Raw genomic sequence first — 25103 nt, 5'->3', positions numbered from 1 at the left:
TTCGTTCCAACAAATGAGTCATTATAATGTTTGATCAGCGAGCGAATCCATGTGATCTGTTCTTATTCGTAAAATTTTAGCAACGTGTGTGTCGAACACATTATGTTTCGGAAGCTTTAAGTTTTCCTATCACTGTTTTGTGACCAATTGAAAGAATTTTACTATAGATAAAACTATATATTTTTTGTTTTTTACATAGTGAACATTGTTTCGATTGAGATAGCTATCACTTCTCGTCATATACCTTTCTATAGTTTTAAGCGACGGAAACGGGCATATTTCAAAAGCGCGAAAAGCAAATACCGATTGCTCGTTAGCCACAAACGTATCTATATTCTATATGGGTGAGGTTCTACTGTCAGGCGACATGGGTTTTCAGCCGGAGCTCCCATTACCCGAACTGCTATACATGTTGCGTAGCCATTGGTATGACGGCGAACATTGGTGTGAGTTCAAAACAGCTCTTAACTTATATTTTATTTTAAAGTAAAACAAAAAATCGAAAAAATGTTTGGAACAAATGATCGCTTATCGTTGTGTTGGCTCATTCGTAAGTCTCGACCGCTTAACACCCTCGACACCACATAAAGTTAAATTTGAAAGCTCTGTTAAGCTGTAACTAAAATTGAAAGTTTTACAGACCAGCGCAGATGTACCAGCACGATAATTACGTCAGCACTTGAAGTAGGCGTCGATGTCTTTGCTTTGTTTACGACAATGGTTGTTTCGTGAATTCATTTCTTGACGATTATTGTTTATTATAGTAGGGTGGGGGGAAATGGGAAACCTTTTCAGTCTATGTGGGAGTAAACAAAGAACATTCAAGTAAATATAAAACTGTATTCTTGCGGCTCATAGACCGTTGTTAATTGTTCAAAACACGAACAGGATATTTGGATATTATGTTCCAAAGTTGTCCCATTTTCCCCAGCCCACTATATGTAAACAATGTGCAAAAAATGTAACCCTAACAAAAGATCAAATTTGTAGCTTTTTGAAATGTGATTTACACATAATCAGTCTTGTTTAAACACCAGCGATTTTATTCTGACTGGTCTGTTTGTAACACACAAATACAAAGTAACTTTCTTTGATCTTCGAAAAATCTTTGTTCTTAGTAAAGACATGGATGACAAATTAAGACACAAAAATTTAAAGTTAAACCTTTGGTTTTATTCAAACTTTTCTTGTTTTCCAGCTGTATCTGTAGATTTAGATTGATGTCGATTTTACGAGATTCTTATCTTTAGTTTGGATCTATTGCTGCTGCATTCATATGGCCGATCCTACTATGCAACCGGTCGACAACCTTCGCCGAAACAACCAAAAAGATTTGCCGAAAATACCGAACTATCAGCCGGATCTTAATCAAAGGAATAGAGGCCTTTCAAACAGCTCAGAAAACTGGGACCAATCAGCCAGTTATCGTCAAAACCTCGGTCAAAGCAGTGCTAGTTCTCCGTCGTTGTTACGATTTCGAAACGACCAAAATTACCGAAACGACCACAATTTAAACACTCCAACACCACCAGGCCGAATGCCGTGGGAGAACGACACGACCCGAGGTTTAGCAACGCACCATCGTCGTGCAGATGCTGTGGATATGAGCGTATCTCGGAGACAGAACGAACAACGTCAAGAATCAATCTCCAGGTCGCTACCATCATCTGTGCATCCATCTAAACCACACTCTTACCGTCACCCGCAAAACGGGGAGCCTCCGCTGTTGTCTACGGTCAAAATGAAAGGATACAAAGACGATAGAACGCCTGACTCAAACGCGTAAGTGTTTGTTTGCTTTTTGTAGATATTTCTTTTTAGGTATTTGAAACAAAACAAAATTCAGTTAATTTTGTTGAAATTATTTTTTTAGTTAAATACTTTTAGTTAATTTTTTATGAAGTTGGTGACATTTTTTTAATAATGAAACTCTCATGCATTATTATTTTAATTTCACCCATTTTTTTAGAAAAAAGTCTAGATCTTGTTACTTTTTGCGCGAAATTTAGTCGCGAAAATGCCTAATTTTGTTTGCAGAAATCGATTATAAAACCACTGCTACAGTTAATACAACCCACAAACGCAGGAATCATGCACATGCTTGGCTGATGTATTGTTAGCGCGTTGTTATTGCAGTGAGAAACGTTTTGTTTGACTTGGTAATCTGTAGTTAGTTAAAATATGCGAGAAATTTCGCCTTTGCTCGCTTGTTCATACCACTAAACTGAATCACCAAAGAACTAATTCGGATGATTAAACTTTAAGAGTAACTGTAACTCGATCCTAAAACTCCAATGCGTATCTTATTATTGCATGTTTTTCAGGGTATAGTAGTAATTTAACTTTATGTTGGCTGAATTAAGTTAACGAGTTTTCACAATGTCTGACGTGAAAGACTTGTGTGGCGCGGTTTCACTAATTTAAAATCACTTATTAACCAGTTTCGGCACGTGTTGTGTAAAGTTGTAAATCTCGAGTTTTAAAAATTGGTGTAAAGAGATTAAAAGAATTCGAGTGTGCCATTAACCCGAAAAGTTTAGAACACTCCTAGGCTATAACTGTGTTGTACCTTAAAAGTAATAGTATGGTCCAGGTCCTTGTGTGTATTGGGTTAGTAGTTGGTTTAATTAGAGTATAGCCTATGTATGTGTTGTATAAGTTGCTAAAAAATGTTATTTAAACCAAACCAAAGTTAGAATGATTTAACACAAAATTTTACCGAATTAATTGTCTCTTTAAAACAAGCTTCTGGCAACGGTTTTCAGCACGCAAGGAATATGTAATCGCTGTATGTCCTCCTCTGTCTCTTTATATTGAAAGCGAAATATTAAGAGCAGCTGTGGGAAACCTGTTGGTACGTTTGCTTTCTTTGCCCTGAATTGTAGCAAGAGATATGAGTGACGTGGTAAGCTCCTAGAGATACATTGGGCAGGTGTACATGACTTGCTGGATCGTCTTTCGTTGCCAAATACGTAATTATGTATTCGAGTTTAAAGCCTAGAGTTCCTTTACTGCTGTATTGCTTCGTATGCTCGATGAATCTAGAAATAAATAAATGTGACTTCTGTATCCTCGTGTGGGGCAACAACAGTTGTAAAAACATGGGTGTTCGCCCTTATACACCTCGTGCCCGCTTACCAGCAGTTACCAAGTTATGGTAATTTTGCATCTTGCTTTAATTACTTTACCATACCTAGTGCTATCGACATGATTTATTGTTGACTTGCTAGAACTTCGAGTTGCGCTTCAATTGTGACGTAACAAATTGTTTGACCTCGCAATCGCGTTAAGTTTCAACTTCAACCTGAAATAAACTTCTTGGGTAAAATTAAATTACACAGTTGTTATGACGTAATTTAACTTCCGGTAGTTATTTTGCAACAAAAACATTCAAAAAATACAAAATCTGTAGTTTTGCGGTTACTTTCCATACCTCAATAAAGCAGGATTATAGGTTGGGGTAAGATAGTTTCGATTCTAAAAAAGTGTTATAATTGGTTGATAATACGACCAGGAAATATAGAATACTGTGTGCTAACGGTGTCCATCATACCCCACAGTACCAAAACTTAAAAAGTGCTGAGACATAAAGATATCCTCTTGTACCCAGGAAACCGCTAAAGCATATCATACTCCTTTTGGCATCTCCCATAAATTTCCAATTTGCCTACCCGACTTACAAATACTCACGGAACAGTGCCTTACATGACCCCTGAATGACCTCTGATGACGTTTTCTCGTTATCACGTGGTTGGGAGGATAACCGTATTATCACGTTCAGTCTATCTTTCTACCCATTATAAAAATTTCATTGCTGCTGAGTTTTTGCTACAAAATTGCCAAACTAATTGCTAGTTGTCATGGACACGGGGTTCAGTTTCTGAACTGTTTATTTGAATGAACAAATTTAACTTGGTTTATCCTCGCGTGGCGGACAAACAGACGGTCATTGTAATTTGTAAGTAACAGCGGTGTTCTGTTTCATACACCGCGCCAGCCGGCCAGTTACCACGTATGTAACTTGGTGGGCGATTTAATCATTCCAATGCAATAATTTGAGTTGCATTTGGTATAACATGATTTAGTTAGAATGTTAAAGCAATTGGTATAAATCGTGAAGATTGGTGGAAAGTTATAACTATCACCCGTTAAAACGAATTAGGAAAATGTTTCACATTCAAAAATAGCTTCTATGATTTTAAATAACCGCACGCAAAACTGAAGTGTCGCACTTCGACCACCTTCGCCACCGGCTATATATCTTTATGGTAAAGAAAGCTTAAATATGAAACCACACAGATGCTGAATTTATGATTTGCTGGGATTTTCTCATACCGGTGGCGGTATGGACGTTGTACTTTGCCAAGGGAGTACGCGTGTTATAGAAAATATTACAATTGTTGTTGCAGTTTTTATCACACTTATGCTAATGGTCATGTTAGTACGCGGCTAATTTTAGAATGGTCGTTAATTTAAGCCTTCCGTAGAATTGGTAACATTGGTGCCTTTAAAGGCATTTTACGCTGCATGAATCCATATGTATTTAGCATGTTTAGCACTTCAGCAGTAAACACGTATTCAGCGATTCAGATAAACGACAGGCTCATATTTCTTGAGAAACAGCTTCAAAACTGTGGATTCTGTATTTCGTTTCATGTTTTTCGAACCGTGGTATATTTATCATATTTTATTGACTACTGGGTATAGCTACGGATACAAATGCTTGTAACGGCACGCTATATGGGTTAAGAAACGAACATAACAAAATATATTACGGTTTGGAAAGTACGTTGGGTAATGTTTTCTGAATCATAAAAAAAAGCGCACCAGATAGTTATACGTTTGTTACGTGGTTTTTTTTTTTTATTTCCATATGAAACTGTAAAATAGGTGAAAACCTATCTTACCCCCTACTATATTGTACCCATAAGCTCTATATATGTGCTTGCCGTTTAATATTGTCCGTTACGAGGGTTAAGCCAGCTTGCACCATTGTCCCAGCTAGACTAAAGCATGCAATGCAGTAGCACCATTATAATATAAACATTTCTTTGTTGTCATCTACGGCTTGTTTGTATAAATTTTTCATGACAAGCAGTATCGTCTCTTAATAGAATAAACCTGTTTGTGAACTATAAAAGCTATTTCTCAATACCTTATACCTGAGTTACGCATTAAACAACTGAAGTAATCGCTTATACAAGTTAGTTATATCACAAAATCGAGTTAAAATAAACAAAGGCATATTATTGTAGTAGCTATATTTCTACTGTATGGATAAATAAATACTGCCAATATTTTTTAATATTATTTTTGACGCAATATTTTCGGTCGCCCTAATCAAGTTATACGATCAAAAACGACCTAAATATGACGCCGAAAAGTCAGAACGTAAAGTGTAAAAGAAATTTTAGCTGACACATAAGGTGTATGAAACAGAACAGTCGTGTTATATCAACTATCGTTACGCCGCCATGCAAGTATAAATAAGTGTTATTCATTCCTATCTATAGTGCTTCTACATTGCTGTAGTTTACTAAGGTTTCAACGCTAATGTGTTTATATAGGTGTTATCTTTTTATTTGGTACAACATTACCGAATGCAGTGATTATTTGTGCCATAAATGGAGTTGTAGCTTTTATGCAATAAACAAAATTCTTTTAATATATCAAGTTAAATTAATAATTATTTTAAGTAGCTATTAACACTAAAGAGTCTAATCCCAGGTTCCATGGCATGTCTCGCCTTAGGGACCCTACCTATATGGAATAGATTCGAATAGAATAAGGGTATACAGGCGTTTATTCTTAACAGGTAATATCGACCAATCGTTGTCTGTGCGAGAATTGTGACGACTTTGTTTAATATTTTGATTTGTTTGTGTATTTAAATTGTCTGTTTTTACCCTGGATTTTTGATTTGTTCTATGAACCGTATGTATGGTTTTGTACTGAAGGGTTTTCTATGCAATAGTAGCCAATACAGTTTGTTTTGGGGAGTGATTGGCAAACTGTGCCCTAAATCCCAGGTACTAGCATCTCTAACCGCCGAAAGTCCTAACTTAAAAAGAATATAATACACGATGTTCAGATTGACTTCGGTATTTTAATCGAGCTTTTCATAAAGCCTGTTTTTAGCCACTGTCGTTTTGCTGCTAATTCCGGTCTGCGGTGAATGATTTCATCTTCGCTATACTGTGTTTGAATCGATAATCAAAATATGCGGTAGGTTATAACAGTTGATTCGAATTGGGTATAGGTACCACATTTTAAGGGTACCAACTTTCTAACAATCATTTTAAATCGTGACGAATGGAAAGCGATGAGCTTCGACAACTTAATGACGTAATTTCCTTGTTTGTGCGTGAATTGTATTAGCGGCAGGTGATTGGTGCGTGGAATTTTGGGACGCGTTAAAATTTGCGAGAGTTTTAATGAACTTATACTTCAGTGCGCTGCAGAAAACGTGGAATATATTCTTTGTGATTGGTATTTGCTGTTGTATTTTATTCGTAAAATAAAATTCTTAACGTATTTTAAACAATTAACAGCGCTATTTTAATGATACGGTTATATAGTTTTGTAAATGTTCTTTGTTTACTATCAAATGAGACGATACAAGAGATGAAGAGAATATAAACATGGAGCATCGTTTCCTAAGTATAAGTTGGTGTTAATTTGTAAAGGCTCCACATTACACCTAAGCCAGTTCACAAAACCACAAATATCAAAAACATGTTTCGAAGCATTTAAATTGTTTAAACTTCTATTTTGTTTATTTATCATAGGTGTGTAAACAACTTCAATCTACTCTACACACCCACGCAGCCTCATATTTAAGCAACCAATTGTTAAGTCAGTTGCTGATACTTAATTTGCTCTTTGCAATCGTTATCGGATTTTTAAACATTGTTAATTATTATCAAAATTGTCTATTCTATTTTATCATCCCTCTTGGTAGAAAACAAAGAATGTTTACAGAATTAGGTCCGACTCTAAAAGAGCGTTGTTTATTGTTAAAAACAATATTAGAAAATATAAGATATAATGTGCTAACGGTATCCATCTTACCCCACAGTATTTGACATTGATGTCCCGACGTTAAAAATATCACTATTTTTACACTTGACAGTAATCCCAAACGTCTTATCGCATGTTTTCACCACCACACATATATAACAACGTACATCTCATGTGCACTATCCTTCTTTACATTAACGCATACATAGCCCTAACCATGCTAAGATTTATCTCTTAGATTAAATCGACGTTTACATATATATGGTTACGACTACTTAGTTTATCACGAACTTTTTCATCTTGAAATAGGGGATGGGCAAAGTATTTTAGCTCACGGGCCAGATTTTGTTAATACGAAAGCGGACGAGCCGTATGAGTCACTCTGTCTTACGTTTAATATATAGTAGGTTGTGGTAAAGCAGTCCAAGTTTTCATTTATTTGTCCCATTTGGTGGTAAACAAAAAAATTTTACTGAAAAAATAACGTATCTTTACGACTTTGAAAACGCGCTGGTAATAGCAGAAAATATAATGAAAATGTGTCCTATCTTCCCCTACCCTACTCTACATCTTACCCCACAGTATAGGTGTAGTTTAAAACAGGATTAAACGAAAAGCAATAATTTTCGTTACTTTTCTTACTCGTTGCAGTCGTTATATTCTTACTGTGCCAAGACTGTGTATATGATAATGCATTACCCGCACAAAATTCTCTAATATTATTGCGCTGTTGTTGGAATAGCTCTTCTGGCCGTGTTATCATATACTTTCCTCTTTCCATATCGTCAACATTTGTAATACCGTTGTACACGATTCACAACCTACTATGTGGGTCACTTGGCAAGCGAGTATTGATTTTGTTGCACGCCATTGCCAGCGAACATCTAGTTTATTTCGTATGGCAAACTTAAGTAAGACAGCAATTAACGTCAGTTGTTCCTTAGTAAAAACTGGCACGGGGTGTATAAAACAGAACATCCGTGTTATAACAACTGTTGCTACCACGCCACGCGAGAATAAATGAGTTTAGATTTATGCCAGAGTTGGCCATTACCTCAGAACAATACATTCCAGTAAATAAAAATATATTCTGTATATTACACCGAACTCGTGTACATGCAGTGTCCCTTTACCACCTTTCGGTCTGTCCCCTTTTACTTGAGCTACTCATTGAAGTTAACTTTGTATTCCCAGTTGATACATTCATGTCATGACCTGCAAACATTTCCACAGTAGCTGCGTCCCTGGTGTACTTCATACACACCAATGCACCTGTCTTGCTTTACTTGCGCTTTGCACTTGGCATTCATCTTTAACGTTATCATCATCCCATTTAGGTGTAGAGTTTTTTTAAACTTTTTGAGATGGCCTGCTGATTAAACGCTGCTATAAGAAAACTCCCATAGTCAACTATAACTTAGCATGAGTTGTAGGAATACATTATGTGGGTCTGCTGTACAAAAAGACACTCACGATCTAACACGACAGTGAGCATGAGGTGCATAAATACGCCGTGTGTATCTGGGGTATAAGAAAAACGACCCAGTGTTGTAAAGTAAGATTTTGATGCTGATTGCACACCATTTTTTTGTAATCAGCCCAAGATATATGTTGTATGCACGGCGTTTAGAAAACCCAAACAACAAATCGGGTCTTGGATAGGTCTTCGTTTTTGATTTTCATTCCTTCGCAGTCCCGTCTTTTTTCTGCGGCAGTCAGAAAACGACACTCGACACTAGACGCCAAACAATATACGCGAGAATGCGCTCGACGCGAGAGAGGGACGGAAGAGAGTGGAAATGCGGAAGAGAGCTCGCGAGAGAACTCTTTGACACGAGATAAAGTTGCGAGAGACTCTATCTTTATGGGCGAGAGGTTTTGTCCCCAAAAGCGAAGATTCAATTCTCACAGCTCGACTCTTCAGTAGAATAAACGAGAACGCAGCGCGACGCTTTTCTTCAGTCGTTTGGTCCATTATACACAAAAGAGTTTCGTGATTCGCGCGATTAGGCCAGCTTTTTATTGTTCAATAACAATTGCATCTAACATCACCAAAAGTTTCGCATGGTCGTTTAAATTCCTTCTGAACACGTAACTTAGATTCTCCGTTGTAAATCTGTTGTATGGTACAGAGGTTCTGTAATGTTGTTAAACAGTCAAGCATACATTGAACTCTCTAGTGCCGTATCGCGGTGTGAATTTCTAGAAACCTTATCCACTTAACTCCCTGTGCATTATATCTCCCCACCACTTACAGTTTTACCTCTCAACCTGCAGTGAGGCGCGGCAAAGGAACGAACAAAAGCCAAATACCTTTTAACCACAAACTCGCTACCCGATACGTAGGCCGTCTGAATGGCAAAGCCAACTAAACAAAAGGGTTAAAAACTTTCTTTGCTTTCTGGTCTAATGTGTGTTTCTAAAACAACCAATTTCGGGGACACAAATGTTTATGGACACTAATCTTTAACTCTTTTGTAGATTTTAAAAGTCTTGATTCTATGAAACATTACATTTGAGATTAAAGGTCTAAATTAAGCTTCTATTTTCAAATTGTAATTCAGCTATATATCGTTGTGATATATTCAGTGCGTAAAATCCATCTGACTACTTTCTTTTTAAAGATGTACTTTACATTTTGTGGCAGTCGAATAGTTGCAGGTTTGCAGTCTTGCGAATCAGGTCGATCTCTATAACTTTAAACCAATGGCATTTGCTTTGCTCTGCTTCATTTTACAAACATTTAAACTCACGCAACGGGTTCTAATGTAGAAAAGCAGAGACACAAATTCAATGAAAAAACGCAAATTTAGATGATAAAAAAATAGCAGACACCCTTTACATTCAGTTTTTGAAGCAACTTTAAATAAATTATTCTCTTTCCTAAGCTGTCAGCTTTACTTGGTAATGTACCTAAATTCCAAGGAAAAAGGTTATTTGTCCTCGTCAATATGCATTATGAATATCCTGTACGGCGTTCTGTAGGTTTAGCGCGTATGTTATGATACATATTCTGCACAGAACACGTTACAGTTCCCGGTATTGTGCCTGGGAGCCACTCCTTTATCCCGCTTGTTTTGAGGCGTCGTATAACCATATTGGTTTAGGTTTGTGGTTTAACGTGCATAGAAATTATTGATGTAAAGGTCAACAAGCACTTTAATCTAAACCTAAGTCCAAGTCTGTAAAAGTCCATTTCTTCGCATTTAACAGCATTCTGTTTTTATAAATTTATTTTCAGGCACCCATGACCTAGAATATGCATTGCTAAAAACGGACGTTGCCTGTAGCCCACACTACTATATTTTGAATGTGCCATGAGCCCTGGTATTTCATTATTTGCGTTGTTAAATCGGTCTAGCTTTCCAAAATGCGTCTAGTAGTGATATAACGTTGGCGTACGTGCTAATGGTTCTCATGGTTCAATACTACACCACGTTAGGTTAATGGGTTGTGTTTGCTTTAAATCGGACTTTGAGCATTTGAATTCGTTTTAGATTAACAGTGTTTAACCTTCGTTAGATAAATTTATGTCTCAAGTTAAAGGCTAATGCTTCGACTACTGAAAAGAATGAACAAATGTCTGTAAGTGTAAATGCTTGGAGTAGCCCCGTTTACTATGGTCCTGTCACATTCATTCTGCTTTTATCCCAAGTAAATTACACGCAGTGATATTGCTAGACCGTTAACCTCTCAAGAAACTTCGGTAGTTCGAATACCACCTCAATGCTTAATTGGCGGACATCAAGGATTATTAAAAGTCAATTGTTTACACTTGGCTGGGTGCGTCTTTAGAGCTCGTGCGGTTGGCACACGCTGACGACGGCCGTTTTAGTTTTTCGTAGAATTTGGATCGATAAGTAGAGGAAAGCAAGCTTGGTCCTACCACGAGTCATGTTACACATCACGCCTTATATTTACACATTTCTTCGCAACTGCACGACATCGTCACTCAACAAGAATCCGTTCTAAGTTGCTACCCAGCCTTAGGCTGTATTACCATCTTACACAACGCGACATACAGCACGGCAGCCATGCATATAAGCGCGTAACACAGCAATTGCTATCTGCAGCTTGACAGTCACCGCATGGCATTGGTGCGGTACTCATTATTATCAGTACGGACACGAAGGACATAACTTGCATGACTCATTACTGATATTCGAGCATAAGGATCAGATATACGTATTGGTTTACCACGTTGGCTTTGGAAACATGTACACCCAAGCCAATTCGCTGTGGTTTTGAGTTAAGTTTAGATCCTTCTCTTTGAAAAGCCACTCTCTTGAAAACAACCCGGTTTAACCTTAATTTCTGCCAGTTTTTAAAAGTAGAATCTATTCTTCAATGACCGTGACTCACCCTGCCTTTTTGAATGTGCTTGGTGCATTGAGTTCGAAGTGTTATTCATTTGCAAGTGACTCACGAAAACAAGGTTATTGCAAGTCGCTCATTTAAAAATTGCTTTATTACACACGCACGAAATGGTGTGCCATTTCTACACAAGGAAATAAACGCGTTTCTAACCGCGTTTTAGTCACATTCTTTCTCGTAAATTTAATACAAATCCACAACGCTTTAAGTGTGTCGTCTGGGCGGTTTAGCTGTTTCTTGGTAAAAAAACGCCCTAACCGACCATGGCGGTATTCGTAGCGCGTTACTCCTATGTGGTTGACCTATCTATATTCTTTATTGAAAAGCGTAGTATCTACGTAGTTATGTTCTGATTAAATGTGACACAACAAATTATGTCATGTATGTTTGAGCACACGGTATATCGCTGTTTACCTTTATTATCAAAGCACTAGCATACGAAGTAAGGCTGCATTCGTCTTATAACCGGAGGCTATCTTTACCTACGTTTGAGGCGCGCTTACATAACGCATGGTGTTACACAACCAACCTTTTTCTCCCGCTATAAAATATTTTTGCATCCGCAGACTCCTGGAGGCCGTAAAAACAAGAAATAATCTCGAAATCAAACAACTTCTTGAGAAGGGTTTGGATGTAAACTCCACTGAGGTAAGAGGAGTAATAACATTTTAAAACTTGCCATGGACTATACTTAACACAGATCAGATTTTTGAGTGCAAGAAATTTATATATACACAAATCGTAAAATAAACGCTACATGAGTAACAAGAAAGAGTAAAAATTCAACACAAATTTGGTTTTGGTGGCCAGTTAACAAAATTGGGGTGTTTTAACTTATTTCGGTTTAAAACTATTGGTCGGTCAAGCATACATTATTTGTATGATTGATTGCTACCCCATTTCTCTATTGAAGCAATATGCAGATTCAGATATAAAAGTCGTGCTTTTTGACCGTGTATATGCATGGATTTAGAGGTAGCACACTGCCTTTATGACTATTGTAGGTTCTTAACCATTTGCTGAGTAATCAAGGATTTATTTGTACAACAACCGTGCTTGTTTATTTGATTTTGTTTTGCTAGAATTTAAGAATTCGTTCAAGCACAGGGAAAATAAAAAGTGTTAAAAGTCACAGCAGTGTCTGGAAATGCAACAACCTAAATAGAACAAGTGTAGCTTCAACCGTACCAATAACGAACTGCAAATCCTACAACAACAGTTGCTATAATACCACCAATAATATAACGTTTCCACGGCGATTGGTTTTCACTTTCTTTCATATTGGATTTAATTTTCTCAATCCGTTCTTTCAGTTCGGCTTTTTTTTCAGCCACTGTTCGCTGCCGTAATCCTTCTTTAACATTGTTATTTTCGAGAACAACAGGCTCGGCTGGAGTTGCTTCTGGAATATTATTTTCTTGCTTTCCCCTTTTTTCTTCTACTGAATGTTCGGGCTCTGCATGTCTTTTCCTGTTGTTCTCTTTCGGTTCTTCAGGATCTGATTCTTCAGGAGGTGTTTCTTCTGGAGCTTGATCCTCCTGTTTGGGCTCTTCCTCTTTTTCCTCTTCCTCCCCTTCGCTCTCAGATGTGGAAGAAATAGAATTCTCACTCTCGTCGTTGCTATGGGTAACCTGTTTCAAGATTCTCTCGCATTGAGCAATGGCGAGGTAACTAAACCGAAGCTGCTGTGGTGTCTGTATCAACCCCATGCGGTATTTTCGCATTTCTAGCAAAATTTCTCTGACATCAAAGGGCAACCCCATTTTAAGATACACAAGGCATGTATCCACGAGGGCGAATGTACCAGACCTGCCAATCCCTGCACTACAATGGATAACTGGAGGTCCAACATTAGAATCAAGCACACCATGCTCTCTTACACAAGCAAGGAAATCTAAAAAAGCAGTGGGTGACTCTGGTACGCCAAAATCGGGCCATGCGATGTAATGAAATTGGTAGATAATTCTAGGTGGTTCACTTGATTTAAGCTTTCGAAGCTCTAATTCTCGTACAATATAGTTCATGTTGTCTTTTTCATTTAAAAGTGCAACTTCATATCCATCTTCTAGGAAGCAAAGTGGTTGAATTGGATTAATCGGCCAATATTGGTCACATTTTGTGGTTCCTTTTTCAATTATCTTATTCAACATGATTACTGCTTTTGAATTCTGTTCCCAAATCATTTGCCACATATGTCCTGATGTGTTGGGTAAAGGACCTTGTGCCAGGATATAAGATCTACCAATAGACTCCACTTCCACAAGATTGCCGTTTATATAATCATTCTGCCCACCCACTAGTTTTACTCTACTGTGGTCGTATGGGCTGACATCTCTGTACCGGTTCCTGGTTCGGTTTTCTTGAGACCTGGCAGCCCTGCAAGATAAATCATAGGCAGCCGAAGTAGCTTTTATTTCTCGGAACAATTTATCCCAGCCATGCTGTTCCTCAATTGCAAATACAAGCTCATCCATTCTTCCAAGCTTCATTCTAAACAAGAATTTAAATCCAGCACATGTTCAGTTACAAATCATATAAAACAATTAAATCTGCAAATCCACATACCATTTAAAACTAACAGAACTGTTGGTCTTAAGTTTTAACTGCTTATGCTAAAGCATTAAATACGTTGCATAACATAAACTGCAGGTACACTGTACCATCACTATCATAAATTAATTACGGTGGCGCGTATAGCAACATGATTAGCTATCTTATCCGGTGCATGTGCACAGTGCGCTTACAACTATGTTTCATAAAACTAGTAATTGCCTCCGAATCTAAACGATACATCGCGCGGCGACGCACAAAGCCAGATACGTCATCAGGCTTGACTGCGCGCTAGTTTGTAGACTACCGCGTTCGTTTTTCTTCCGTTCTCTTTCTTCTCTTTTCTCTCTCGCGCCTTGACGCGAACACACAATGCTTATCGCACCTCGAACACCCACGCGCCTTTGCGTCACAGCTTAGCGCGCCAATCCTCGTAAAATTCCCTTGTTCTAGTTTGTAGCTTAATCAACTGGCTTTAAAGCAAATTAAACACCTTTGAGCTCGAAACTTATCACAAATAACAGCTCAACTGAGCAAATGTTACATTACTACACTACTCGTGTTTTCACCAACGAATTAATAGCTAACTATAACGAGAAAGCTATTACTCCATTTTATCACCATGTGAATGACGCAATAGTTTTTTCCAAGAACTCGGGAATTGTGTTTCTAAACTAGCGAGAAGTGTAAATTATGGCGTGTTGGTTTAGTTTGGCCACACTCCCTCTTAAACAACATATTTTCAGACTGGCTACACAGCAATGCATCTGGCCTGCAAACTGGGATACATGGACACCATTGAATACTTGCTTATGTGTGGAGCAGATATTACGATCAGGTAAACAGATTCGTGTTACGTGACTGTGTATATATTGTATTGGCTGTTTAAATAGGACTGTCCAATATGCCTGTTTAAACAAAAAACAGATCGTTTTGTTCTATTTGGGTAAGGCCCTACGGGCAGGAATGCGGGACCTGGGGTTTAGGTCAGGTTTGGCCCATTATTCTAGAGTGTATGTTCCAATGTTAGTCTTAATCGTTACGGGGTCACACTTCATACTACGACATGTTATTTACAGAGACCAACATGGTCATCCTGCCGGTTATTATTCCAAGCCAAAGGGAATTCCTTTAGAAGAAATGAAAGCAAAAATCCAGCCCAAAAAGCGAAGCAAGCCGAATCAGGTTACTATACCTGCTAAAACTAGTTCAAACAAGCGTGATACTTTGAACAATTAAGTTTCTTATAATTTACAATATAATGACTATTATTGGAATGGCCCATTTTATAAATAACACATTGAGGTACTTTTAATGGCAGACACTTTCAATGGAATGGATGAACAATGTAAAATCAATTCACGGAGACCACAGTCTAGCTGGAACATCTTTATCAGACGTTCATGGTTTTTCAAACCTCCCTCTCGGGTTAAACAGCGGCCAAACATTTCATTCATCAGACCACCTTAGCACTGGAAAGCTATATGAGCCGCATACTTCATCAGCTTATCACATGCCATTGATGAAGCATTCAACGTCACATACTGATTTAAATTCAGTGTCTGCACATAAAAGTTCATATGACAATTTTCCAAGCCCATTTGACTATCTTCCCCGGACACCACAAAGCAGTTCTAGCTTAGAATTGCTTCGAGATTACCAGAAATCTAGCGCACTAGAGCCTTCCCCACACTCAAATTCACTTCATTTAAATGGAACCAAGTACCCACAAAGACATGAAAGAGCTAAACTACACTCTCCAGCAAACTTTCAAACCCAGAGAGAGCATTCTCCAATGCCATCAAGACCAAGTCCATTCAAAGGGCATATGGGTCATCCAAAATATGAATTCTCAAACAGAAGTTTGGACTATAAGCGACAAGCAACTGAATCAACATCTCCATTCTTGGTAAATGAGTTCTCAAAGTCATCTTCAAGGATCCCACCCTCTACAAACACTCTTTCATCCTCGTATGCATTATCTGCACAAATCAATTCACCGTTCAGAACAAGCTTTTACAAACTAAACAATGTTCAACCAGACACCAGAATTCCAGACACGGCAATGGCAAACCATTTAAAACTAGGCACACCATTCTCCTACTACCCTAACATGTACCCAAACCGTGAAATCCCCTACCCTATGTTTTACCCCCCATTAATGCCACCTGGGTTGGTACCTGGTATGTCAGGATACCCTAACCCAACTGAAATCCTACCCCACCGTGCTGACCATGGCTCCTTAGTGCAACCATCACATTATAAGCCAGATCTCCACCATATACCAATGCCACAGCAACCAGCAATTCACCAAGTGGAAAAAATTCCACCACACACGATTACACCATCATCAAGTCACGATAGTGGGTCATCTTATAAAAATGGGTGGAAACCCCAGGATTCTGTTCACAATGATGCAAGGAAGAGATCAGAGCAACCTCTCCTGAAGCAACAACATCCTGTTGATCACGAGGATCGTCGGTGCTCCGAGCATATTCCTCCAAATAACTATGTAAAGGAAAATCATAAAGTTACTGAACATGTAAATGGGCAAAAGCGGACGACAGCAGACACAGACATGCGCCCTTATATGCATTCAGTTCATCCCAGTAACAAACATACAAATAACCATCCACAACCAAGAACCAATGAAAATGCACATAGTCTTCAAAATGATTCTGCCATTAAACCTACAACTGAGATTTCCACCCCTGACCATATACAGCAGAACAGCAATGATGAACTAAAAAAAAGACTTCAGTCACCAATTTCAGAGCCAGTTAATAGAGAAGAGAATAACGCGATGTCACCAAATAAAGAGGAGAAAAAAGAAAATGAGGAGAAGAACCGAAAAAGGAAACTGGATCTAGGTATAGTTTTGTTAAAAAGAATATTTTTTATGTATATAACTATAATTGACTTCTTATACGTATTTGGTTACAAGCTTTTCAGAAGGTTGAGTTTTTGAAACTGCTTATCTGGTGTGGAAAAATTCCTGCCATTTGCCTGACGAAGCATTTGTTACAACTTATAAATCTTACGCTTCTACCAGAAGAGCAGTTTAAAAATTAATATTTTAAATAGGTTTATGAAAACTAATGTACAAAAAACAAACTGTTAACAAAAATTAGTTTTCTGGAAAACAACTGACATATTTATTTTGTTTTCAAGGAGGCCTGTAAATCCACATACTTTTTTAAAAGACGTTTTAGATACAATTGTCTTACTTATTTGTTTTAACTTGTGCCTGCAATAAGTGGTTGTACAAAATGATTAAATGAATGCAATGACAGGCGTTAAAACACGAGTGTTCTGTTTCACACACCTAATGTATGCCTATGAATTACCAATTATGCAAGTTAGTGAATGTGGGTAACTAACTTGGGAATTTTACAATTTATCTTGCTTTGTGTTTAGTTACAAGCTTAAGCACTTCCACAAGTGGCCGTTCAAACAGCAGCGAAACAAACCAAGCTCAAGGTAATCTATCAAGGAACGCTTCTACTGAACCAGGGACACCACGGAGGGAAAAACGACCAAGGAAATCTGAAACTGGTTTGTAGAATTGCAGTAAAATTATGAAAAGATTAATATATGGTTACGATAGTGTTTTGTAATTTTTCTTGTTCATTTTTTAAAATTAGACTTCATGTCAAATAAAAATGAAACTCGGTTACTGCCATACCTATACCTCTTACATGTTGTACTGTAAGAAGAGAATAAAACAATAGTTTGTTTATTTTTAGAGGATGACTATTTTTATGAATGGCCATATGAAGATTTCTCGAGCTCAGAGCCTGAAAATGATGATTCTGGTGATGAAGACTTCTTTTGTGCTTCCAAGAAAAAACTGTTGATCAAGAAGAGCAAGGATGTTGGTCTTGCATCCTCACGTCCGATGCGGCAATCCTCTCTTAGAGCTGCATCACTTCTAAATGAGCATCGTGAGGGATCAGCCTCGGATGGCGACACGTTCCCAAGTCGTCGCTTGAAAAAGAATTCTGAAAATGAGAGAATGGACAAGAAACTGCGAGAGAAAAAGGCAAAATCTCGGAAAATATCAAGCGAGTCCATGTCTAGTGAGAATTGTAATGATGACTTGAATGAAACTTTGTCTCCGAAGAAAGTGGAGAGCTCTGCGTCCTCTGGAAGGAGCAAGGAAACAAAACTGAAGAGGAAGTTAAAAAAATTAAGAAGGAGTAAACATGAGTTAAATAAATCCCAAAGTGATGACTCCCCGGTAAAAAAGAAAAGAAAAAAGAAGAATTTAACAAAGTCCGACAGCAGTGAAAGCCAGTCCAAGAAGGTAAAGAAAGAGAAAAACATTGAAAAATTAAACACAAGCAATCAAGATGGAAAAAAAATAAAATCACCGAAAAAATTGCGGCCACAGCTTGAAGCTGATGTTAAAAGTAAAAAGTCACTTCATAAAGAAATTGTCTGCAAGACTAAAAGTGGTGAAAGTAAAAGTAAAAGCCAATCTGGAATCTCTAAATCTCTTATTGAGTTGTACACAGGACCTGCAAAGCCATGTAATGAGTTAGAATCCCCGGTTCAAAATAGAGAATGTTCAAAGCAGGGAAATGATCTGTTTGGTACGGAGTTCACAGAATCTGAGGCTGCAGCTTTTAATCAGGCATTTGAAGCTGCTAAAAAAGAACTGGAGATAAAAGAAGGTGCTGGTACAACATTGCCACTGCACAGTAACTTGCAAAATGAGACTCCTATTGTTACCAGTCCAGTAGTACAGGCCCAAAGTCAACAAGTTCAAAGTGAGCCACTACAACAAGAAGTTAAACAGCGTAAGAAGCCTGGAAGAAAACCAAAACATTCAAAAGATAATTCAGCGTTGTCGCCAACGAAAAGCAGCAAAAAACATGAACTTAAAACTGAAACCCCAAAGACGCATTTAAAACCTAAAACTGAAAACAAAAGCTCTCTATTGCCAAAGTAAGTCATTACTTTTAAAAGATTATTTTAGCAGGTAAGTAGTAGCCCACCATAGGATAAGGCTGCTACGTTTGTTAGCGAATGTGTCCTTTGGAAAACTACTATGGTCCAAAATATCATCCACATATTTGCATTTGTTATAACTCGTATGCAGGCATGGGATGTAACTTGTATGCAGAAATGGGATGTATCAAATAAAATACCAAAAACTAAAAGAATATTGATTTCATTATGCTTATACATTGTTCACATCATAATATATTTGTCTACCATGACACATTGTAAATATCACATAGAAACAAACAGTTTAAATATTCCAACTTACAGATCAGGAGCAAGAAAAGGTCGTCCACCTGGAAGTTCCTCAATTCATAAGTTAAGAGAAAAACAAAAGGCTGCTATCAGGGTATGTAGGGTATTGCTATATAATTTTATTCTATTTGGGTGAGGTTCTACTGCAAGGTATGCAATGTTGTAGTAACAGAGGCTTATAAAAAATGAATCCGTGTATGAAACTTGTATATAAAGTTGACCACTGTTACATAACCTGTATGTTGTGGTGTTGTGGTATTTAAACCACAACTTGCCACTGTTCCTTAAATGCTAAAAGCCACAGCCCACAAAGATATGTTAACTTCCTTCCATTTTTCCATAAGAAATACTAAAAATACATTGGATTATTCTACACTGAATAAAATGAAATAGTTTGTTGTTGTATAAAGTGACATAGTTCAAAACATGAATCTAACACCTTGTGTATTTGTTGTGAGTAAACACAATATTTTGTTTTCATGCCCGTGTGAACCTAGTTACAGTTATTTGTTATATACGTCTATCCCAACACTAATCATGGTGTAACCAGGTCCATATGTTTCTATGAATCAATCTTAAATATCAAATAAACTGAGCTGACTTGATTCATACAATAGCGTTTAAAATATGATCCTATTTATGACATTCAAATCTGATTAATTTTAATAATGAATTTATACATTTGGCAGGAAGCCCAACAGAGTAAGCAAGAATGTAGCCAACCCATACGCCCCAACACCAGTGTAGAAACCACACCGGCAAAGGTAAAATACTATACAAACTGTTCTCTCCATATTTAATATGCAACTACATTTAAATGCTTATCATAAACTGAACTGGTTTACTGAAACTGGATATTTGCTGGATTTTGTAATTTTATTTGCTTAGTCGGGTATTTCTATTGGCTATGTGCTCTACTTTACGTAATGTTTACTTTGGTGTATGACGTTATTACACCTTAAATGCAAATAACTCCTATAAAGAACTATATATTGTAAACGTTCTTTGAGGTATCAGACAAGTTTAAAGTCACAGTCATATGTTTGCATTAATATGTCAGATATCTGTACAAGGTATTAGGTAAATATATTCTTCTAAAAAACTAAATATTATAAATGTTATTTCTGTATGACAATGAATTAAATTCATAGTAAAATGTTTGCATTATTATGTCATAGAGATTTACTATTGTTACATCATATTCCTTCTGTGACATACCACACCCACTATTATGACATCACACTCCAGCTATTGTTGCATCACACACACATATGTGTTACAGAATGAATCATTAACATCCACACCAAAAGTCAAAGAACAGCCGAGTCATGAGGCACCGAGCACTTCTGGTTTCACTACTCCCTCTAGTGTTAGAAAACCTCCCTTGTTTTTAAAGTCGTCTCGACCGTCAACACCGATAAACGCAAAAGAGCGAAAGTTAGCTTTCCAATCACCACTGCCGCCAAGTAAGCTTCAAAATGAATGGGCCTAGCTCCTCAAGAGCCACACCCATACCGAATAGAATATATAGAGAGAAGCATCAACCATCTTTTCTATTTGTTATAAATCTATAAGCTGACTTAAGCCAGGAGTTGACATTTCACTTTGAAAATTCAACTTCCAGATATCCTGACTTTACTTGCCTTGCTGTAGGGCCCCACCCATATAAAATAAAAGTTGGTGTTTGGTTGTTTGGATTATTTAAGTTTGGTTGTTTGGTCTTTTAGTCTTTATGCATAGTTTTATTAAAAGATCATCCTATAACAAATGAGAAAATTTTATCACATCCCAAAACATTCTTTGTTCTTATTTTGTTCAGATCTTAAGAAATTGACTTGTAACTCTGCTATTGGTGAGACTGTGTTACATAAAGCAGCCAGACATGGCTATATGGTAAGTAAAGATACAACAATGCCTAAATGTACCACAATATTGTATATTTGTTTAATTTTTTGGATCGTCGTTATAACTCAGCCCTAAACTTTGTCATAAATACCATTCTTATATAATCATATTGTAACCTTAGTTCTAATATGTAGATTGTTTGTACACAAAGCTATATATTATCTTATATTCTAATTTATTGTTATTTCTTGTTGTCATAACTGAGCACAGGAAACTCCCTTTATTTGTATATTAGACGTATATTCAGCTACACAGTGTGTAAATAAAATGATGCATAGCTCGACAGTAAACATAAAGTCTATTAATTCACAATACACTTTGTGTGTTTGATGTACAGCAAAAGACTTATGTAATAACTTAGCTCCAACTGTAAATGAATACAACTTGAATCACTTAAGTTTCCATTAAACCAAATTGACCAAACCAACAAAAAGTCATGACTGCACACACTTCAATAGCTTTAACTATTAGACTATGGGCATGGGAGTGGCAACTAGGGATAAGTCATACAAGTTCCCATCCACTAGGATATAAATAATCAACCACTTAATTAATCAACCTACATCCGTTCCAGGAAAACATGAAACATTATTTAGAAAGTGGGTTCTCAGTAAATGCAAAGGACAATGCTGGTTATACAGCTTTACATGAAGCTTGTGTACAAGGAAGACTTGAAGCTGCAAAACTTCTTCTTCAGTTTGGAGCTGATGTGAATCTTAATTCCCTAGATGGGACAAGGTGAATTAAAAACTGTATGATTTTTTTTATTTTTGTGGAAAAATACACAAACCTATTTAAAATTTTCAAACAAAAAATATGCATTTTTTTTATTAATTGTGTAAATGTTCCTGAAGCAAACAGTGAAAAGTCAGTTTTAAAGTTTTCTGTTTATAGGCATTGTTGAAGCAGACCAATTATATTTAACAAGCATTTAACATTTTATACCACACAAACAGTACAATAGAAGTACCAATAAATTTTATTGTTTAAACACAATATTCAAGAAAATATTTAAAAAAATATGTTTAGACCAATCCATGATGCGGTTGAATACGATCACATCGAGATGACTCGGCTTATGATGTCATGCGGTGCCGATCCATTACTCAGCAAATTTTCGGGGCGTTCCATCAAAAACATGATTCGTAGCACTCAGATGGGAAACTTTATAAATGGTAATAATGGAACATTATGTTATGGTTTGAACAAAAATACCATAAAAAAGTTGCAAGAACACAAATTTTTGGACAGTTTTAAAATACTTTCATCAATCCTTTCTTAAAGTTTTAACTTTTTGTAGCTTTTAGCATACACAGGCGGTTACGTTCACATTGAAGCTAATAGTATGACCTAATGTTATAATAAAATAAAAATACTTTTTATTTATACATATTGTGACAAATCCAAATAAAATACACATTTTTCTATTTTTTATAAAATAAAGTGAATTTCTAAGACATTAAACTATGTTTAAAGTGTGTCCAATAACACTAATACATTCCCTAGCTTACTTGAAAGAATTACAACCAGTATGTGAGGAGCTGATGGAAGATTCCGACATGAAATGGAAAATTCCGTTCTCATCAGTTCTTGGTAAGAACATCCTGTTAATCGCAAACCGCAAATTCTAAACTTTAAACCAGATATGTCGGTTTTTCTGCGAACTGAAAATGCAATCCTTTTATTCAATTTATACATTTCGGTAGAATAAACCAATGACTTTTAAATTACCAAGTAAAGATAAACTACAGTTTTTTTCTGAACGTTTTTTGCAAATATTCCTTGTAGCATTTACAGAAAATGCATGCAAAATATCTAAAATATTCCATACAAAGTATAAAATACACACTTTACTTTTTTCTTACTCATATGAACAAATTCCATGCAGAGTCCAAACAAGATCAAGGTTATGATCTGATGGGCAACCCACCTGCAGAAGACACACAAGCTCATTGTATGGAGTTTGAATTATTTGATGAACAACCTATTGATACATACCTAGTGCAACCTTCAGATACAACAGAGTAAGTTTGTACAAATATGTATGTGTGATGTATTTGTTAACACCCAGCGCCATGAGCCAATGGTTAGCGTCCCTGGTTCTAGTCCACAGGATTCAGTTTGTGGCATGGGGCTGTTACCATTGTGGGCATGTGTTTCTTTGGAAAAGGCACTTAACGCCAATTTCTCCAACCCAGTGGTCACTGATTGTTGTCCAAATTGTCAAATATGCAAAAACAATATTCTTAAAAGAACATATGTAGTAAAAGCGGGCACAAGGTGTATAAAACAGAACACCGGTGTTATAACGACTGTCAGTTACTCTGCCACGTGGGTTAAATATGTTACATTCGTTTATTTAGTGTTATTTTACTCCACAGTCGATCAAACTATTATCTCTTGAACGACATTCTTCAAGTAAAAGGTTGTAGCAAAGCTGATTTCTTACTGGAGCATTGTTGTAACATTCGAACCATGCCAACTAATAAGTTCTGTTCCGAAGCTGATTTAAACAAGGTATGTAGAACCAGCCATTAATACTTTTATTTGTATATTTTTGGTATATAAAAGAACTTAAGTGTGTGATATGCGTGTGTTATTACTTATGAAGTTATCCTGCCACGTGAGGATAATTTAGTGAAGTTCTTTAGCTCTAGTTTCTTCTTATCTATGGCTTAGATAAAAGTTAGTGTTATTGCAAAATAACAATTTAGTATTCATTTTAAGATTTATTACTTAAAAAGATGTCCTAGTTACCTGGTGTAGGTTACTAAAAAACTCTTTCTTAAAAACTGAATACATTTTATAAATTTAAAAAATAGGCTTTAACTTTATAATTAAACAATTTTACACAGTTTGGAAAAAGAAATCGAAATTTCAATGAAACGAACTCGTTAATTGACCTTGTCGCTGCTGATAAACCACTAACGAGGCACGTTGGTCTTCGGGTTCATCCAACTGGCGAGGTGGAAGAAATCCCACAATTTAAGAAACAAAAATCTTCTCGTTTACCTCCCCCTGTTGCTAATGACAACGTCGTTAAATTTCTCCCGAAAACGACCGATACTCCAACCTGTTCAGAGACCCCTGACCAAACCAGGTCAAACTCAAATTTGCTGGAAAATCTAAGTGATTCGGTGATAGATGACCATAGAGAAGAATCCCTTGCTTGTTTGCAGAAACTAACAGCATCTTTCTGTATGACCGGCCACATAGGAAAGGAATACAAAGACTTTGGAAAGGTAAATGGGATCCACACCCCAGGAACACAAACCCCAGTTAAAAAGCCCAGACCTCCCGCCATGGAAGTTAATCTACCAAAGACTTCAACTCCTAATATTGAGAAAAATCATAAACAGAATTCGGACCACATTCCAATGGAATGTCTACCACCCTACAACCACCATATAGAACCCAAGCAACCACCTAAGTTACCCCCTTTAGCCCCAATAAACACGGACAGTGGTTTACGTTCGTTACCCACCCAACAAAATGGGGTTGATTTCTCCCCCTTTAATAAACTCCCCACTTTTACTGAATCTCAAAACCCCGTTAATACCCCTAACCTTGTCCCAGAGATATGACAGGGTAATTCCCTCAACCCCACTGCCAAGTCTAACCCTAGATCTAATCATGTAAGAAATAGAAATCTTATATTCCAAGTTCAAGATAAGCATTGATTTTTATATTTTGTCTGGACAATGATGTGATTTTCCAGATCGAAACTGTTTTTGACCACTTCGTTCAAATGTTAGTTGTGTATTTTTTGTTGATCACTTTTTACTTTGCACAACTATTCATTTTCTTTCACATGTTGTCATCATATAATGTACGGCATTCTGTTCTTTTGTTGCATTTTCTTATCCAATTTAAATACAAGCCACTTAAAATGGTAAAAACTGAAGCTATGTTATTTTATTCTATATGTGGTGGACCAATTAATACAAATGATCGGATGCCATACCGTACACCCTAGGTTCAAATCATTATGC

The 25103-nt window shown here is 36.8% G+C and overlaps 2 protein-coding genes across 2 annotated transcripts; one reads left to right on the top strand and one right to left on the bottom strand.

The window, feature by feature from the left end:
- Positions 1-1175: 1175 nt before the first annotated feature.
- Positions 1176-25010, top strand: LOC149734021 (uncharacterized). The gene is made up of 17 exons (XM_089880398.1): positions 1176-1782; positions 11961-12042; positions 14691-14782; positions 15024-15129; positions 15266-16814; positions 17362-17499; positions 17691-18894; positions 19222-19300; positions 19896-19970; positions 20489-20672; positions 21026-21099; positions 21686-21849; positions 22141-22286; positions 22618-22704; positions 23000-23135; positions 23493-23628; positions 23967-25010. Exons 1-17 carry the CDS (start codon positions 1277-1279, stop codon positions 24693-24695), a joined length of 5487 nt encoding a protein of 1828 aa, XP_089736524.1. The 5' UTR covers positions 1176-1276; the 3' UTR covers positions 24696-25010.
- LOC149734022 (tyrosine-protein phosphatase non-receptor type 2-like) lies at positions 12101-14158 on the bottom strand. Its single transcript, XM_089880422.1, has one exon. The coding sequence runs from the start codon at positions 13881-13883 to the stop codon at positions 12573-12575; it is 1311 nt and encodes a 436-aa protein (XP_089736548.1). The 5' UTR covers positions 13884-14158; the 3' UTR covers positions 12101-12572.
- Positions 25011-25103: the final 93 nt, after the last annotated feature.

The sequence above is a fragment of the Ciona robusta genome, chromosome 7, assembly GCF_009617815.1.
Source record: "Ciona robusta chromosome 7, ASM961781v2".
NCBI classification, from domain to species: Eukaryota; Metazoa; Chordata; class Ascidiacea; order Phlebobranchia; family Cionidae; genus Ciona; species Ciona robusta.
This window is presented reverse-complemented; position numbering and strand designations above follow the sequence as displayed.